We start from the raw sequence: 20460 nt of genomic DNA, 5'->3' as shown, positions 1-20460 counted from the left end.
CACCAGACTCCACTACCTTTCTTTCTCTCTATAGAAAATAAACAAATAGACAAAAAACAAAAGGATTTTTTAAAGATAATAAAAAACACCAGGAACTTTCCCCTGTGTTCTCCTGGAAAAGCAAATATTAATTGCTTCTACATGAAAAAAGATTAGAAATTCTCCTAGTTTAGGTGTTTCTGAAATTTCCATTCACTATTGTCCTCATCACTAGTACCACCTGTAAAGCTTTGTCTGGATAAAGACCTACTGTATCAGATTGGGATTCTATTTTTCAATTGAGTGATTAGGCCTTGATGTTAAATCCACAAGAACTACACAGGTCTCAGGAATGGCTAATTCATCAGACTGGATTAGGAGGATTTGTTCCTCAGCATCCTGCAGCCTGCCCTGGGTTTCCTCTCTCTCCTTCTCCAGCTGCACTGAGTCCTTATCTAAGAAGTACCCTGCCTCATGAATATGCAAATAATATGAGTCTATAGGTAAGACAGGGATATCAACACTGGAAAAACAGCATATAATCAGTGTCCTCTCCACAGTCACTGAGTACACAAGGTACCGACCAAGAAATGGAGCTGGATCATCTATTTGCTGGTGGCAGCAGCTACAGTTAAGGGGCTCCCAAGTTCCTGACTTGAGGAGGTTCCATACACTATAGTAACTATGACATCCACTCTGCATTTCTCATCACAGGTGTCCACTCCCAGGTACAGCTTCAGCAGTCTGGGACTGAGCTGGGGAGGCCAGGAATCTCTAGGAAGAAGTCTTCCATGGCTTCCGGCTATACCTTCAGAAGCTACCCTGTCACCTTGGTGATACACAGTCCTGGACAGAGCCTGGAGTGGATTGGATGGATTGGTACTAGATATGCCTGTCCCGACCAGCAGGATCTTCAGCAGAGAGCCTAGAAGGGGGAATGGGGAATGAAAGGGACAAGAGACACAAAGAACTGACAGCAAGACAGTATTCTGATCAAGCTGCAGAAGTTTATTTTTCTCAGGTGGGTTTTATAGTAAGCAGATCAGGAAACTTTCTTTGGGAAAAGATCAGGGGTCTGTTGAGTTGCCAAGCAACCCAACCAAGCAACCTAACCACAAAACATTGTTACTAATGCTCACTGTAGCAGAAAGATAAGGAAATATTAAGTTATTTTCTAATAACGCAGGACTTGTTCAGGCATCTCGAAAGTTTTCTTGTTAGTGGCTCAATACTGGACAACAGAAACTTAACTCAGGCAGGCAATATGGCATGGCTCTTAAAATTGTCCTCGGTATCTCCTACCATTATTTTATTTTATGAGTGAGTGTGGCCATCTGGATGGTGGTGGACCTTAACCAGCTGGGGGAGACATTGACCTGACTCCTCCTGGAGCCACTTCAGGCTTGAGAAAAAGGGTACCTTTTGGGGAGGAGAGGGCTTAGGCATTTTGGTGCCTTTAGATACCAACCTCTATGCAAGTCAGGTTTGTCTCTCAGGGAATCCAAACCAAGGGCTATTAAATCAGCCTTCCCCTGCAGTACTTGGCCTTGCACCCAGCGGTGTCCATTCCAGTTGATGCCAATAAGCATAGGTTTGGACTTTATGCTGCTCCTAAAGGAGAAGAGGTCTGATAAATATCATAGGGATCACATCCTCAATCCATCATTTTGAGCGGATGGTAATGAACCTGTATAGGTTTTGATGCCAGGGAGTCCATTTGTTTTTTTGATTTATCGGATTATCCTGCCAATTATAAAGGGACCCAAAGTTACAAATAACAAAATGCTGACTAACGGTCCTGCAAGAGGCATCAAGAGGGACAACATGGATGATCTCCACCAGTCAACTGCTGCAGCAGAGAATTGCTGCTTATGTAGCTCTAGGCTAAGTTTATGTAGCTTCTTTATCTGGGTTTCTACCATTGCAGACTCATTAATATAATAACAACATTCTTCCTTAGAAAAAGGCATGTGCCACCCTTTTCTGCTGTCAGTAGGTCCAAGGCCCATCGGTTTTGTAGGGCAACCTGTGCAAGAGAGGTTAACTGCCTCTGGAGGGAGGACAAGGATGCTGCAGAAGCCTCACTTGCTACCTGAAGTTGCTTGGATAGTTGAGCTGTTGTTATGAGGGAGTGACCCAGAACTCCTCCCGCCAAGCCTGCAGAGACCAGAGAGGTGTCTAGGGAAATTCCGGCCACAGGGGGCAAGAAGACAGCTCTTTTTCGCTTGGGCTGGGGGGTGTCCCATCCCAAGAACTCTGCAGGGGTCCTGAGCATAAGTTGTGGAACCAGAGTGACAGGCAGGCAGAGCATGTCCTATGGGATAGGGATGGTCAAATTTTTTGATAGAGTGCCATTGCACCAAAAGAAAATTCCAAGGGGGCAAAAGGATGATTGGGTAATACGGTCTGCTTACAAGAGGGAAGGGAAACACTAGAAAAGCAAAAATCAAACTTTGAGCGGCCTGGGTCAAGAAACAAGGGTACTTCATGGATGGGGTGGAAGCCATGAGAATTATCAATGGTGGTACAATTAAAAGCCTGAGGCAGGGGTACTGCTATCAGAGGAGGACGTCCCCAGACTGCACACAGGAAGCACGATGAGAGATTCCCAATGCCAGTAACATTGGCAAACATAAGGCCTTCTCAGAGGAGGGAAAGCCAAGAAAATGGAGAGGAGGGTGATGATAATTGTGTCATTAATTTTTTTTCTTGTATAAGGATATTATGATGGACCGTAGATTGTACTTGTATATAAGACTGCCAAATGTAAAGTCTGGAGCTAGGCCATGTGGCTGTTCGGGCCGTATACATGGCTCCTTCTACTGGACTAGTCCATCGTGAGTCCCATGGGTCCCAAACCACTAGGGAATATCCTGTAGATGTCTTACAAATTAAAGGGTTGAGAATGAAATAACTGAAAAACTTGAATGACTGCATAAAGTTCAACAAGCTGTGCTGAGGAATATGGGGAGAGGCAGGAGGTAGCCTTTCCATCCACAACATAGGCGGCAATCCCATTGGCTGAGCCATCTGTAAATATCAGGGGAGCCTCCCTTATAGGTTGTGAGGAAGTTAATTTAGGGAAAACAAAGGGATGAATTCTGGCAAACTGTAACAAGGGATCACTAGGATAATGGTTATCCATAGTACCAAGAAAGGAGGAGCAGGCAATGGGCCATTCATCATTTGTTTGAAGCAGCCAATCTAATTGTTCTCGTGTATAGGGGATGATTATGGAGTCAGGATCTTTTCCAAAGTATTGGCGACTTGTTTCTCTGCCCTTAATAATTAGTTTGGCCATTTAAGATGGATAAGTGGCCAGCACCTTTGATGGAGAGGTGGGTAGGTGGACCCAGAGTAAGACATTCCCTCTTTTTTCTTCTCTGATGGTTATTTGTTGCCAGAAGACTCCTGTGGGGACATGGGATGTTGCAAAAGCAATGTATAACAGGGGGTCAGAATAGGATATCTGTAAAACAGTTTGGTTTTGAATAGCTTCATTGACTAGAGCCAGAGAGGCCTGGGCCTCAGGCGTAAGATTTCTGGCAGAAGAAGGGTTTGAGTCTCCTTTTAGAATCTCATTCAGGGGGACCAGTTCATCAGTGGTAAGTTTTAAGTAAGGTCTGAGCCATTGAATGTCAGCTAATAATTTTTGGAAATCATTTAAGGTTAGAAGATGGGAAGTTCGTAATTGAATATTTGGGGTTAAGACTCGTTGTTCATAAAGCTCAAAACCCAGGTAAAGATAGGGATCTGCTAATTGGACTTTGTCAGGGGCAATTTGAAATCCCCCTTTTGAAAGGCTATAGGTTAGCTCCTGATAGCATTGAAAGAGTGGGACTTGATGTTGCCCTGCCAAAAGAATACCATCCATATAATGGAGAATATAGATGGAAGGCCACTTTACTCTGATGGGATCTATTGCTTGAGCCACAAATTTTTGGCATAGAGTGCGACTATTTGCCATTCCTTGGAGCAGGACCCTCCATTGGAAATGTGGCATTGGTCCCTGGAAATTAATTTGGGGAACACTAAAGGCAAAGTGTGATTTATCCTCAGGATGTAGGGGAAGAGTAAAAAAACAATCTTTGAGATCAATAACAATTGTATGGTACCCAGAAGGAATTGCCACCAGAGAGGGCAATCCAGGCTGCAGGGCACCCATGGGAGCCATGACCTTATTTATGGCCCTAAGACCTTGTAATAATCTCCTTTTTCCTGATTTCTTCTTAATAACAAAAAATAGGTGTATTCCATGGGGAGTTTGTTGGTTCAGTGTGACCTGCGGCAAGTTGTTCCAGTACTAACTCTGTAGCAGCCACAACCTTTTCTTTTGTTAAAGGCTATTGATCAGCCCAAACAGGATCATTTGTATTCCAGGTAATTTTATCTGAATGGGGTACAGGAATGTCAATGGCCATTAGGATAAATTTTGGGAAGACCCTAATCCAGCCCTATCATTTTAAACAGATATTGGGATAGGTGATTTAATGCCCTGAGAATTTTTTCCTAAGCCCTTGCCAGGAAGGAAACCTTGTTTAAACATCTGATTGGTGACAATTTCATTGGGACTGCACATGATGACATTCATTTGGGTAAGAATATCTCGACCCCAGAGATTAACAGGTAGGCCAGGGACAACAAAAGGTGTAACAGTACCAGAATTGCCTTCTCCATCAGTCCATCTAAGGACTTGTGAACTCAGTTGAGGGTTTGAAGTCTGGCCAATGCCTTTAAGATGGGTATGGGATGTGGTAAGAGGCCACGAAGTGGGCCAGTCTCTGTAGGATATAACAGTGGTATCAGTACCTGTCCAAAATTCCTTGAAAGGTTTTGCCATTAAGCTTGAGAGTTAAGAGGGGGCATGACTGGGAAATTTGTTGAAACCAATAAACATCAGAGGAACTGGGACCATCCTCGCAGTGGGCAAATTTTTTATACTTAAGGTTTGAATGTTGGAGAGGAAGCAATAAGAGTTGGGCAATGCAGGTGCCTGGGTGGATAATAATCATGCCTGTACTTGTAGAGGCAAGAATCTTAAGTTCTCCAGTAAAGTCATTATCAATAATCCCTGGGAAAATTTGAATACCTTGAAGGGTGGTACTAGCTCTTCCAATGATTAGGCCAAAGGTATCTGGAGGTAAGGGACCATAGACTCTGGTATTTAGGAGCTGAGGGCCTGTTTCAGGGGTCAATACTGACTGGGTGGTGGAACACAGGTCCAGTCCTGCACTCCCTGAGGTTGCTCTCCAGAGATTTGAAATGGATTGGTGGGGTTGGGGAGTGGCTGAGTCTGGGCAAGGGGGACAAACCTGATAGACCCTGGGGTTGTCCTCTGGGTGGGAGCCAGGGCCTGGCCCCTCTGGAAGTTTCCCTTTTGGATCTGCATTCTGAAGCCCAGTGTTTGCCCCTGCCACAGCACCTGCAGAGAGACGTGGGGGGAGGGTGCTCATTGGGAGCTGCAGGAGGCACAGTGCATTCTCAGAAAAAAATGCCCAGGTAGTTTGCAGGTAAAGCAGGTTTTAGGGTCTTTGTTGGCTGCATGGAGGGCAGCACCGATGGCGAGCCCCATGGCATGGGCAGAGCCAATTCCTGAGCATAGCCTGACATAATCAGAAAGTTCAGACTTAGCGCCATGAGGACAATGGCAGCCTGACAGGCAGGATTGGCGTTTTCAAATGCTAGATGTTTTACAAAAGTACTTTCATTTTCGCCATCTCCAAGAAGCCGCTCAGCAGTGTCATTTAGGCAGCTGACAAAGTCACTATAAGGCTCATCAGGCCCCTCCCGAATCTTTGCCAGGGAGGTGGTAGCCAACCCTTTGGAGGGCAAATGTTTCTAAGCTTTTAGAAAGGCATTTTGAATTTGTGTTAATAAGCCTGGAGCAAAGCCGGCTTGAGTTTCATTTTTCTCATAGGGGCTGTTACCCAGGACCTTTTTAAGAGTCCATCTTGTGGAGGATGATTTTTTTGTGTTGCATTGAGCCATCTCCCTACAATTTTCAGTAAAATCAGTTTTCCATAAAACATAATCTCCACCTGAAAGTGTAGCTCTAGCCAGGAAATACCAATCATTAGGTATAAGCCAAAAATGTTCACTCACATTTTCTAAAAGGGCCAAAGTAAAGAGAGCTGTAGGATCATAATTGGCAACTGCTACCTTAAGTTTTTCAAGATATTTAACACTGAGGTGTTTATATTTTGGGGAAGTATTGAGGGCTTCATGCTCAGAGTAGGAGCCCTCAGATTTGCTACCTTCACTATCTGAATGTTCAGATGCTTCTTCACCCTCAGTATCAGGGGATAATGAGCTTGTAACTCCTGCAGCTGAGTCAGGCTCTTCCTTAGCAGTCTGGCTACTAGTTACGGGGAAGGCATAAAGAGAGTGAGGGGCTTTAGCAGGAGGAGCCCTTTTTTGAATTGTTTTTGTGGATACCTTTTTTGGGCTGTTTTTAGTATTCCCTGGGCTATTTTTAAGGTCTTTTTGGGATTTTAAGGCTAATGTAGTTACTTCTTTGTCAACAGCACGGTGTTCTTTTATGAGTTGAAGATGTTCGCGCTTTTGTTGGAGGACCTCTTTGAGGGAAGAAACCTCAGTGAGGATAAGGCTCTTGGCTCTTTGTAAGAGGGCAGAGGTTTCCTCATTCTCAATAACAGGCGCACAAAAGGATGATGCAGAGGCCATCACACCCTGTGATAGAAACTGGTAGGAAGTGTGTTTAAATGGAGAAAGTTTAGTTGGTGGGCATGTTTGAGGAGGGGGCCTATCAGGAATATGATACTTGGCAGCTTCTTCCTCTAAGGAGGCTTCCTCCTCTGGAGTTAAATCATTATCAGAATTTCTGAGGGAAGGATATACATCCTGTGAGGGAAAGCAGGGAGGAGGATGGTTGTTCTTGGGGGGTGACGGGGCAGCCAGAACAATTTTAGACATGGGTGGTTCAGGCATATTAATACTGACAGAAGGACAGACAGAGGGTGGACGGGAGGACTCTTTTAAGATTTTTTCTCTCTCTTTAATTAATTTTTGAACATCAGGGGAATGATTATAAGTTTTTAAGACATCATTAATTAAATTCCAGTAGGAAAAGTTTTGAACGGGGACCTTTTTAGGACCAAAGGTCTGGTAAAAATCATTTAAACAGTCACCGACCCATCCCCAGCGTTTTTCACTTATGGTTCCTTCTTGAGGAAACAAAGGACAGACATCTCCAATATAGTCAAGAAATTTTTTTAAGTCTTTCTTTTTAACCCTAGTTCCTCGTGTCTTGAGAGACTGTTTTAGTCCCGAAATAAACTAATCCTGTTTACTAAATGCTTGTCCCATGGTAAACTTACCTTGCATCCTCATTTTAAAATTCCTCTGGATCTGTCTCATGGCTGGGCATTTCCGTGATGATCACTGACCGAACCTTTGCTCGTGGAGCTGTCTTCCATGGTGGTCCAACTCTTAGGCAGGCCTGCACTGGTGTGTGACGACATTCACCACTCCTCCATGTCCTCCAGCCTCACGCTGGACACCAGTTGTCCCAACCAGCAGGATCTTCAGCAGAGACCCTAGAAAGGGGAATGGTGAATGAAAGGGACAAGAGACACAAAGAATTGACAGCAAGACAGTATTCTGATCAAGCTGCAGAAGTTTATTTCTCTCAGGTGGGTTTTATAGTAAGCAGACCAGGAAACTTTCTTTGGGAAAAGATCAGGGGACTGTTGAGTTGCCAAGCAACCCAACCAAGCAACCTAACCATAAATCATTGTTACTAATGGTCACTGTAGCAGAAAGATAAGGAAATGTTATTTTCTAATAACTCAAGACTTGTTCAGGCATGTCAAAAGATTTCTGGTTAGTGGCTCAATACTGGACAACAGAAACTTAACTCAGGCAGGCAATATGGCATGACTCTTAAAATTGTCCTCAGCATATGCCAATACTGAGGACAATCAGATAAGTTCCAGGGCAAGGCCACACTGACTTTAGATAAACCCTGTAGCACAGATTACATTATGCTTAGCGGTATGAACTCTGAGGACTCCGTCTATTCCTATGTAAGACACAGTGTTGCAAATTACATCCTGAGTGGGTCTGTAATCCTCGAGGAGCAGGAAGTTGTCCTGGGAATGTAATAACAGAGATTAGCCTGGAGACTTCCACAGAAATAATCACTCTGAGTGTCCCCTTTTCAGCCTCCTCCTCACAGTCTTATACAGTGTCTGGCAACTTTTCAAAAGAAGATCTGAGAATAAAATGATGCTGGTTAATGATGCCCCCTACAGTACAACATACATCAACTATTTCTCTATCAGGACCACCTCCATTGACATGTCTCTTCTTTAATGAAACAAAGAAGAGCAAGCTGTGGCAATATATTATTGTATATCCATACCTATATCTATCTATAACTATCTCTTTCTCCATATTCATACACACACACACACACACACACACACACACACACACACACACACACACATATATATATATATATATATATATATATATATATATGCATTCTTTAAATCCAAAAAACTAGAACTGTTGATGGTATAGCTTGGAATACACTAAAATATGAATTTGTTAGAAAAATACTAATCAACAATTGTAGCTTAATTTTCCCTGGTCCTGCTCAGCCCTATAGACCCCACAGCCACATATAAAATAATCACTCAGAAGCTTATGTTGACTAAAACTGTTCAGCCATTAGCTTAGACCTACTACTTACTAGCTCTTACATTTAAACTCAGCCCATTTCTGTTAATCTATATGTTCCCACATGCTCCATGATTTGCCTGTGTGCCATTACATTCTGCTCCCTGGATGGCAGGTTTGCATCTGCTGACTCAGCCTTCCTCTTCCCAGAATTCTCCTTGTCTGTTTCTCCCAGCTATACTTCCTGCCTGGCTACTGCCAAGCATCTTTGTGTTTATCAGCTAATCAGAACAACACATTCATAGCATACAGACCATCCCACAGCAAACAGTGGTCAGGACACACACACACACACACACACACACACACACACACACACACACACAAACACAAACATACACACAGACAAAAACCTCTTTAAAAATTTAGTTTGATGTACCGAGGAACACAACAAATACTTTGTTGGAAGTGGCCCACACAGATTTGTGGAAAGTCACTTTAGTTTCTGTCATAAATCTAATTTTATGTTTTCATTTATAGGTAAATCTAATCCAGAATTGCTTTGGGTAGTAGTAGTGAAATTTCTTATTGTTTTAGAAATGGAGCTGGATGTTGTGTTGAGAAGTCCTCAGGGTGTGGAGTCTGTTACTTTGACAACTACAGTGTTATTCTACTCAGATATCATTGGGTCCAGGGCAATAGGATTCTAACATGGCAATGTAAAATGCCTGTTTGTGTCATAAGGAGCCCTGGGTGCTCATTACCCTGCTTCCTGAAATTGTACTGTCTTTACCACAAGTTCTGGATGGGCATTGATTGATATTGACTGGACATCAGCGTAGGGTGCATGATCCTCACACCAACACAGACACACACTCACACATACATACACACACACACACACACACACACACACACACACACACACACACTTGAGCACACACACAAAAGAGACAGAGAGACAGAGACAGAGAGAAAAATTTTTGTTCTTAAAGGCAGCAAGGCCCGCTTAGGACCTCTCTTGCTTTTTGATTGTCATAATTTCACATATCTGAATCTAATTTTTTCTTTCTGACATTCCTTTGTTTTTGTTTTCTTTTAAGTAGGAGAACAAATTCATCTGGGTTCTACAATGGGTGAATGTCAGGGATAAAATAATTCTGCCATTGATAGCAATGTGCAACCTGACTGTTCTTATTACAACCCTAACAAAACAAAAACAAACAGCCACAGTGAGATTCTCTCCTGTATACATTGTTTTTGTTTTTTACTCAGGTCAAAGCCAAGAAGTTGTGGAAACAAGACCCAGTGACTAGAAAACCCAATTTGTTTCCCATATGACCTGACCGTTCTCAAATACATTAGCACCCTCAGTTTGAGAGCTCTTTGGGATCTTTGTTTGATCGCAAGTACATTTATTTTCATTTGAGAATTTATTGTCAGAGTTCATCAATGTCCTTCAGTACACCATGGGCTTTTTCCAAATAAACAGAAAATAATCAGGAAATGTCTCTTGTACCAGTTAAAGATGGGCAGAAATGTTTTGTACTCCAAGGCCTAATGTCCTCCCACTACCCTCTGTGAAACATAAAGTATCAACACCATCATGCATTCTCTTCTTCAAATACAAACCATAGAGTCAGGATAGAAAGGAAAGACAGGTTCCCTTTTCTGTGAATTTAGGAGAACCATCAACAGAAAGACTAAGAGTGCTCTGAATGTTGGGTTATTTTTAGATTTGAACTGACTGGACCCATGCAAGGTTCATAGTGCTGACATCATTTGGGTCAGGCTGCATTTTGCAAGGAGAGTCAAAGCTCCCATCCTCCACAGAATTCCATCTTATGGCTTTCCTGATGCACCACAGTAACACAACATGCCCAGGACAGCCTTCCTAACCTGTACAGGATGGCTGAGAGAGTATAAAACTGTCTACAAACATTTCAGAGCAACTCCTACATTGATTAATCAATTGCAAAGCATATTCTGTCAAAGTATACAAAGGGTGACAGAGTCTTATATTGTATTTTATGATTTTCAAATGACATCAAGGACATATGATCCATAACATTGCTAAATACTTTTGCCATTAGAAAACAAATAGAAAACCAATATAAACTGATTATGCAGAGCCTTACATGCAGGTTTAAAGAGGCCTACAAAGTTGTTTCTTGACTCTAGTCTAGTCTAGAATTTTTTTCTCTCATTTAACCATATCCAAGGCCCAGGGGACCATCACTTAAAAGATACAAGATCTGTCATGGAAAATTTGAGTTAGTTCCTAGACTATTTATCACTCTACTGGGAATGCTACAATAGCAGATATGACCCAGTTCCAAGTCCTTCCAATTACCTTGAAGACAATTCATCTCATAGTTAGAATGAATTCCTCCACAGGAAAACAAGGACCTGTCAATCTTGTCTCATGGAGAGGAAATTTCAAGGCTCTTCATGTTCTTACACCCAATGAGTATAGAGTGTTATGTCCTGGGGAGAAGGCAAGACTGGAGTCACTGAAGATCATTTGAGCAGGCCCCCAGAGTGGAAGCTCTTGATCACTCTAAACTTTTTGTTACTCACAGACTTGATTCCTTTATTACTTTAAATATGTTTAAAAGAGTGACCTGAGGTACAGGACTGCCTCATGAAGCACAGTCCTCATCATTGTAATAAGTAATACTTAATAATTAATAAAAAACAGAAAGGTTCAAGTTTTTTGAAGTTGTTCACAGAAAAGTAACAGTGAATAGAATTTACATATCATTGTTCTTCAATACTTGGTATCACACACCAGTAGTTTTGCATGAATCAACAATAAACTACATCCTTGAAAATTATTTCTTCAACTTAATATCTAGATTCAACATTCATAAAACTTTGCTAATTCTTCTGAAATTATTAAAATTGTATAAAATTGGCAACTGTGGCAAAGAAAACATAATAAGTCTGGAAATATATCAGAAATACATAATGAATAATATGTTGTTCTTCAATTCTCCACTTATTATTCAGTTTTGTCTCTTTCATTTGCTATAATCCCTCATACATCTAATACTTTCACCACAAAACTCCTTATATAGCAGCAGAAAATGCAAACAAGATCTCCCTATGCTCGTGAAAACCAGCCCATTCTTAACCCTACAGCACTTGTAAAGAGACCAGCTGAATATTCCAAGATCGTTCTATTCAGTAAGAGCACTGAACAAAAGTCACTCACCAAGGAGTTGCATGTGAGAAGAGATTTCCTTTTTCCTTTAAAATTTTGGGAGGGGAATATATAAGACCCTTTATTAATATATAAGGGAATACAATAAATAAAAAAGAAATTGAAAATGAAGTACAAACAGAAAAAGTATGTACTCACTCATAAGTGGATACTTGATGTAAAGCATAGAATAATCAGACTATAACCAATAGCTCCAGAGAAGCTAGGAAACATGGAGGAACCAAAGAGGGTTGCATGTATTGCCCTGAGAATTGGAAATACATGAGCCCTCCTTAGTAAACTGGGAGTGAGGGACAAAATAGCTTAGGAGATTTGGGATGAGAAAATAAGGGAATAAGATGGTCTAGCTGGGGGCAGATGGAGTGGGAGAGCAATGAAAGAGATATCTTGATAGAAGGAGACATTATGGGGTTAGGGAGAAAACAGGTGCTGGATAAAAATTCCCCAAAATCCACAAGGCTAATCCTAAATTAGACTATTGTTGAAGAGAGGGAGCAGGGATTATACCAGCAAAGGAGGTCAAGATCCTGATGGGGAAAAGCGACAGAGACAATTTACAAAGTAGTGGGAACTTACGAACTTTAGCCCGACAGTTGTGGAGCCTGCATGAGACCAGACTAGTCCTCTACATATGGGAGACAGTTGTGTAGCTTGGTCTGTCTGAGGGTCCCCTTGCAGTGGGATAAAGATCTATTCCTGTTGTATGAGCTGGCTTTTTGCAGCCCATCCCCCCATGGTGGCATAGCTTGCACAGCCTTGATGCAGTGTTTGGGGCTTGTTCCTGCCTCACCTGAATGAACCAGGCTTTGCTTTTAGATTTCTTTAATTATTTTTTTTTGAGAATTTCTTTTCCTGACTATTTTACCCATCATATCCCTACTGAAATTATTCCCATATCCAACTCTCACTCTCACTCAAATTATGACTTATTTAACTTTATTATTATATTTCCAGTCATTCTATCTCTATGTATTTCTCACTCTTTCCCCATGAGTGTGCGTTTGTAAGTGTGTTTGTGTTTGTGTGTATTTGTGTGTAACATTTAGCTCAGTTGGTAGTGAAAGAAAGGCATGTCCTTGAGGATCCACAGAGCAGAAGGTTATGGTGTAGTAGTAAATAGACCTACTGGTTGATTTAGGGAGGTCACAGATGTGCTGGGAGTACCTTTGTGATGGGGAAGGGTAGGTCTCTATGATAGGTGAGGCAAATCAGCTCTGGAAGATCAAAATGATAAATAAAGGACTTCAAAATTTGATTTTATCATTGTCCGAAGAATAATCTCAGATAGTACAGTAGTTCTTTTATTTTGGGGGCATATATCAGAGACTTTATTTCTGATATATTGGACTACTGAGCTATGGTCTTGGCCACATTTTGTTAATTCAAATTAATGCATGTGTTCAATATTCACTGAACCTTATGACATGCCTTGACTAATTATAGTTTAGTTTTCCTTATCTGAATTCCCTATAAAATAAGTAATAATTTAAGCAAACACAGCAAAAACATTTACAAATACAGAGCATAATACAATAAGGCTGAAAACATGTATTTCTATATTTAAACATAAATTCATACTAAGTAAATTTTCATTTTTGATTCCTTTTTTCTTCTCTACTCTTTTGACAAATGGTTTCATAAACCCCAAGCATCACTCAAATCTTTGATTCTCATGCCCTATCTTCTTGCCTATCATAAAATGGTGGGGATGAGATGTACATAGAATACTCTATCAAATAAGCTGTGCCCCAGGACAATAAATTATACTTCAGTGGTTTCAATGCAGTGTTGGTGTTTCATTCAACGCAGACATCCATATCATGATTTGTCTTCACTAAATGTCTTGCTCATGAGCTCATGATAAGCAGGAAGATATGCAAATTATGATCCCCTGTGCTCATGGAAAATCAGCCCTGAACCTACAGCTCTGACAGAGGCACCCAGATCTGTACTCACAGGTCTTTCCTTTTACTAATCATCACTGAACACAGAACATCTAGCATGGAGTTGAGACTGAGCTGGGTTTTCCTTGTTGCTCTTTTAAAAGGTAATTTATAGATAAGAAAAGATACTAAGTGCTAGACTGGGCATGAATGAGAGGGACAGTAGACATTTGTGAGACTTTATTGACAGGATTCTCTGCTTTTGCAGGTGTCCAGTGTGAGGTGCAGCTGGTGGAGTCTGGGGGAGGCGTGGTGAAGCCTGGAAGTTCCCTGAAACTCTCCTGTGCAGCCTCTGGATTCACTTTTATTGACAAATGGATGGACTGGGTCAGCCAGGCTCCAGGGAAGGGCTTGGAATGGGTTGCTGTAATTAAACACAAACCAGATAATTATGCAACATTCTATGCGGAGTCTGTGATAGGCACATTCACCATCTCAAGAGACGATTCCAAAAGAACCCTCTATCTGCAAGTGAACAGCTTAAAAGTTGAAGACACCGCCATTTATTACTGTAGTAGAGACACAGTGAGGGACCTTCAGTGAGAACCCTGACACAAACCTCCCTGCAGCAGTGCTTAGGACCAGCAGGGGGCGCAAAGAGCACATGAAGGAAAGGGACAGTGCAGGTTCAGGTTAAGACATAACTGAATTGTGGTTTATGTGGTCACAGCTGTCACCTCATATACTGATTTCTCAGAATGTTCTCCATTTTTATGGTTTGTGAAGTCTGTGATAATAGAATTCTCTTTTATCACAATTTCGGGTATATATACCATACAGTCTAACATAAATTACATCTAAAAAATCATCTCTGATAACAGAAATGATTCTGGTGAGGTCAAAGAACCATATACTAAGAGAGGTCTCCAGCATCCCGGATTACCATCCCTAATGAGTTTCAAAGCAAAGCTTTATCAGTATTCTGATGAGGACAGTGTTTGGGATTAGGTGAATCATGAGGGATATGAGGTCATACTCAGTAAACCACATCCCTAATAGGTCCCAAGTCCTTCTGCTTTACATAAGATCTATGCATAAATATATCAAATACCTGTTTTTATTTCTAGCTGACTCACTTACTTAATCTGTAACTTTCATCATCATACCTCCCACTACATTTTGTTCACCTAACTTATAATTCGTGTACTTAAACAGACATGATCCACTTACTTTAAGCTCTGCTGAGACTTAGGCTATGCTCTGTGGGCACTTGGGGAATGTTGTTATTGTATAAAAATAAAATATTAAAAGAACATGACTGGTCCCAGGTATGGTGAAGAAGAAAGTTTATTATGGACATGTGGGATAGCATAGCCAGAGGCTGGAGCATATGGGAGAGTCCACGATGGACGTATGAGAGGAGTGGGGAGGGGGAAGAGTAGAACAAGGATGAAGCATCCAAGAGGCCCAAAAGAGAGATGAAAAGGAATAGGCAACTCAAAGAATTGGATTCCATATGGAATAGCTTCTGTGGGATGTATGCCAGGAGAGCCTTGTAACAGGTATGAACTGAGGGATGCAGGGAGAATCTGGCAACTAGTTTCTGCTTTAATATTTAAATAGGTACCTCAGCCATTTGTTCCAAGTTTGAAACTAAACATCCCAGCATTTTCGTTCAATGCCCATCATCTTCTCTGTCATAGATTGGTGATGCCAGGAGCAGACTTGTCTCAAAGTCATATAAAAGATTCTATGGTATTAAATTGTATTAAATGCCATATTCTGTACATCTCTGAGATATTTGAAGACAGCCTGTCTGTTTTAAAATATATCTGTTTGATCTTCTTATCATACCTAATATGACTACAAGTTCAATTGTAATAACTAACTACTAACTTTCATTTCTTTATATCCTAATTAGTTGGTAATAATAACTTTCAAGGACTAGCAAGATGCACTACATTGTTAAATAAACTGGGCAGGTACAATACCGTGAAGAAGATTAGAAGTGTATGAACAGTGTTTTCTAACAAAATTAATCTCAACTTTGTAACTTTGTATCAGTATACCAAATTTATAGACAATATACAAAAAAAACAAACCTATGTAAACATTTGAAACTAGTATTTGCTTTTTAATAGTAGATTCAATAATCTTCCTTTTTATCTTATATCCATATTTCTGATTTTTTCTTTTCAGACTAGATTCAATCACCTACCCTTTTATCTTACCATATCTGTACCTTCTTTTCAGATAAACTCAATTACCGACATATATATACATATACATATATATATATATATATATATATATATATATTACAATAACCTACAAATACATATTTTTTCTTTTTTCTTTTTAGATTAGATTCAACAATCTATTCTTTTATCCTATCATTTTTTAGAGTAGATTCAATAATCTACCTCTTTATCCTATCATTTCAACATCATACATTTCTATATCATATCCCCCTTTCTTTTTCTAAAAAGGGATTGACTATGACCAATAACAATTTTAACCATCTCTAAACACATTCAAACATCCATAATCCATTGTTTGGGAATGTGGGCATAGTTTTCTAGGCTATGTCCTGCTGACTGGGGTCACTGGTAGTTTTATGGAGAAACAAAGAAAATTTAGGACTATGGTCAAGTCCTCACTGGAGTAGTCAATGAGGCGGTATTGTGTCCACTAAGGAACCTAATAATGCCCTTATCAGTTTTTAGTCCAAAGTTGATATTGGGGTGATGTTTGTCAGCTTGGCATTATTTTTGTCCTGGTGGAATTGTCATTGTGTGGTCCCATCATCTTTTTGGAGACCTCAAAGATCACTGTTAGGTGTGGTCATGGTTCACTGAAGAAAATCTATTTTGGGGGACATTTTTTTCTAGATGATTTGTCCTTTTTAGATGTCTCATTTGTCCAGTGTTCTTCAGATTTCTTAACCTTCATTCTCCTGAAAGACAGAAACAAAACAAACTCTGATTTTGGGGAGGTTCCATTCTTAATCTTTAACAATTTTGATTCATGGTTTCTAATCAATATTTTGTTTTATTTTCTGAAGCTGTTCATCTAGAGCAGTCTGGGTTCTTACAATAGGCATTAGGTTCTTCAATTGCTCTGGGGAGGGGTTTCTTCTACAATAACAGGAAAGGACTGAATAGAATTTTTTATTTTGGTGTTTTGAGACAGGGTTTCTCTGTGTAGCTTTGTGCCTTTCCTGGAACTCGCTTTGGAGACCAGGCTTGCCTTGAACTCACAGAGATCCACCAGCCTATGACTCCCAAGTGCTGGGATTACAGGCATGGACCACCACTGTCCGGCTGTATAGATTTGGCATGGTTGCTTGCTAGAGGTCCCTCAGGGAGTGTCACAGCAGCAAAGGATGAAGATATTCTTATCTGTCACTTGTTGATCTATATTCATATGTCTATTATCTGCTTTTGCCATACCATCAACATAATCCAGAAGGGAGGGGCATTATGTAGGGATTATTTCTTGATAAAACATTATTTCAAGGAACTCTGTACTTTCCAGTCTATTTTTAGATGACCTTGTTTACTGCAATTAAAACACTCGGCATTACTATTTTTCTTTAAACTTCTGGGAATTACCTCCCCTATCCAAGCATCACCATGATCATGAGAGTCAACATTAATTTTACCTCAGATCCATTCCTCCAAGTGTGCCAATCTTCCTTTAAAGGCCTAGTTATTTTTTTCTTGTGCATTAGCACTTTCAAAGGCCAGAGATGCAATTACTATCTGTCTAGCTTCTGAATTTGGTATCATTCTATTTACTGCTAAAGTCAGTCTTTGTAAGAAATCAGTGAATGTTTTTGGGAGGCCCTGTAAAACTTACATAAATGACTCAATTTTCTTCCTTGCTTCTTCAGTTCTGTCTCAAGCATTCAAGGCTACCATGTGGCATAAAGCCAGCATGTGGTCATCATATAGAGATTGCTGTCTATATTAGCATAATCTCCCTCCCTGGGATATTTCTAGACCTCTAGTTCTACTTCATTGTTCAATGTTCTTAGCCTCATCCTAACAGCAAGACTCCATTGTAATTGGGGACCAGATCCTGAGACACCTGTCACCAAATCTCTCTGATTATGAGGGACAATTCTATTATAAGTTGACTATGAGTTTAATATTTTCTTCAGGAAATATGAGTAGATGCCATCTGAGACTAATGCTTCTTTGAATTTTCTGGAATCTAAAATTTGCTTAGAACTCCAATCATCTCATACACAGCCTTAGGCATTTGGCAGTTCATGTATGGTTAACAGATAGATTAAGGTCGTCTGTTTGAATGCCTTGGCTTTTTCTCTGTAATGATATAATGCAATGCTGAGATTGGTTCACCTTTAAAATCTTCTGTCTGGGTCTTAATTTCTCTATGATCTGTTTTAATAAGTTGTTCTAAAACTTTTATCTTGGCACTCACAGTGACCAACATTTTAAACGATAAAACAAAAATGATCAAACAAATATTTATGATTGACATTGCATTTATCTCATCAACATTAGTAATCCTCTAATTTAATTGTTTCATTTTAGACTTGGTAATGTATTTTAAAGCAGAGACCAAACACCCTCCTTTGTAAAAAAAAAATGGTTCCCATTTTTTAATGTTGGAAATAGCTTTCCTTTAACTAATCCCTCCCTTTAAGAAATCATAATTGACTAACCACATCTGCTGACAGTGATGATTCAAATGACCTTGTGGCAGCAGCCCTGAAGGGGTCCCCAGAGAAAGCCAAACCCTACTAGGAGAAGAAGAAAGCAAAAATCCAGGCACCTCACAGAGAAAATGAGTGAAAAATGGCTAACTACTGTGATTTGGGCCCCCAAGAAAGCTAAGGAATTGGCTGCAATGTGTCTGCAACAAAAACTTAGCCAGCATGTTAGGGAGTCTGGCCAACATGGGATGGAGGCTCTGGTCACATGCAGCTCGGGTTAGAGAGGGGCACTGCAAGGCTACAGTCAAGTGGCTTTTTCATGAATTTGTGACACACAAGTTGGATGCCAGATATAACAGACATTTTAAATGGTCCTCTAATAAGAAACCATGAGCCGGATACCGAGGTAAAGCTGAAAAATCAGTGAAGCAGAGCAAGCCACAACCAACCTCACCTCATCAATTCCTCTGCCAATCCTGAAAGCCTCTGATTCCTCCCTTGAAATAACTCAATCAAAAAGATCTTTTTGTTCCTGTATCCTCATTCTTATACACTGTTTTCCATGTTGCCATATTACTTTCTGCCTCCATTTTCTCTCCTAGAGTGAGTCAATCTCATGTAGCTATGATGGTAGAGCATGATAATATTAATCTCAGGGTCATGGGTTTGACTCCAATGCTGGGCACCAGATGTTGTTCAGATCTACAGTAGTCTTATTAATAGAAAAAGAACCCTGAGGCATATATCAGGGTGAAGGTAAAAGATCAGAGAAGCAGAGCAAGGCTTTCTCTACATCCCACAGACTGGATGGTTTAAGAAGTACATATGGACCCTGTGAAACTGTGACATGATAGTGTGCCAATTTCCAGGAAAGAAGGAAACTCATCTCATGGGTGGAAAAAGGAACTAAAGCGCGAGCATTTGGCCTTACTAATCAGAAAGCAGGAGTTCTTGAATCAAGTGTGAGAAGGATGTTGGTACTGTCCTGAGACTGCAAAACTACAGGAGGAAAAGAATGTAGGTGGGTAGGATGGATGGACAAGGAAGTGGAGCTTGTTCATGCCAAGGTATTTTTCCTTGATCCCTGCCTGTAGTCTTCACTCTCTCTTATACCAGACTCACATTACAGGAAGTCACATACAGTGATGGCCACAGTGTAACAGACAAATGGAGTAATATCTACCTTCCCCATTTATAAAGGAAAGGTTGTCTTCCCACATGCAAATGTACCTTCTAGCTCTAAGTTAAATCTGCTCCTTGACTGTGGGAGTTCACATCTCTCTCACAGAAGGCTGACCTGTGAGGAAAAGGAGGTGTAGCCTAGAGGATGACACTGTTGGGTCTTCTGTACCTGGTGACTGTTCTTCCTGGTGAGTGTTATCATTTCATACATATGTCCATGAGGGGTTGTGACAATCTGTGATTGACAGAAATGTGTTTTCTTGTCTGAAGATATCCTGTCCTAGAATCAGCTTCAGGAGTCAGGACCTGGCCTGGTGAAGCCCTCTCAATCTCTGTCCCTCACCTGCTCTGACACTGTTTACTCCATTACCAGTAGTTACTGGAACTGGATCAGGAAATTCCTGGGGAACAAGAAGGAGTTGATGGGGTACATAAATTATACTGGTAGCACCTACTACAACCCATCCCTCAAGAGCCGCATCTCTATCACCAGAGAAACATCCAAGAACCAGTTCTTCTTGCAGCTGAACTCCGTGACCACTGAGGACACATCCACATATTAATTACTGTGCAAGAGGCACAGTGAGGAGACTCCACCATGAGCCCAGACACAAATCTCCCTGCAGAGGAGCTCTGGGCCAGCAGGGGGCGCTCAAATCTAAAGAAGCACAGGAACTCTATGACCAGAACTAAAAGGAAAAACTCATGGTTTTTTCTAAACTGTGTTTCTTACTTCCCCCAGGCAGGGAGGCTTTGGGGTCACTTCTCTCTCTGATCATTAAAACTGTGTTTTTGCAAAGTCACGTTTGCTTATTTCTCCCTGGGACTCTCAAGATGGTGTTTGTGGTAATATTTCTTTT

General features: G+C 40.8%; 1 pseudogene and 1 gene segment (V, D, J or C); both read left to right on the top strand.

Annotated features, from left to right (window-relative positions):
* Positions 1-13828: 13828 nt before the first annotated feature.
* Positions 13829-14337, top strand: LOC118575853. The segment is given in 2 exon segments: positions 13829-13898; positions 14003-14337. Coding segments are annotated over 2 exon segments (381 nt in total).
* Positions 14338-19745: 5408 nt separating this feature from the next.
* LOC118575819 lies at positions 19746-20163 on the top strand (annotated as a pseudogene).
* Positions 20164-20460: the final 297 nt, after the last annotated feature.

Source organism: Onychomys torridus, unplaced genomic scaffold, assembly GCF_903995425.1.
Source record: "Onychomys torridus unplaced genomic scaffold, mOncTor1.1, whole genome shotgun sequence".
NCBI classification, from domain to species: domain Eukaryota; kingdom Metazoa; phylum Chordata; class Mammalia; order Rodentia; family Cricetidae; genus Onychomys; species Onychomys torridus.
Note: the sequence above shows the minus strand (reverse complement) of the source record. Positions and strands in the feature narration are given on the sequence as shown.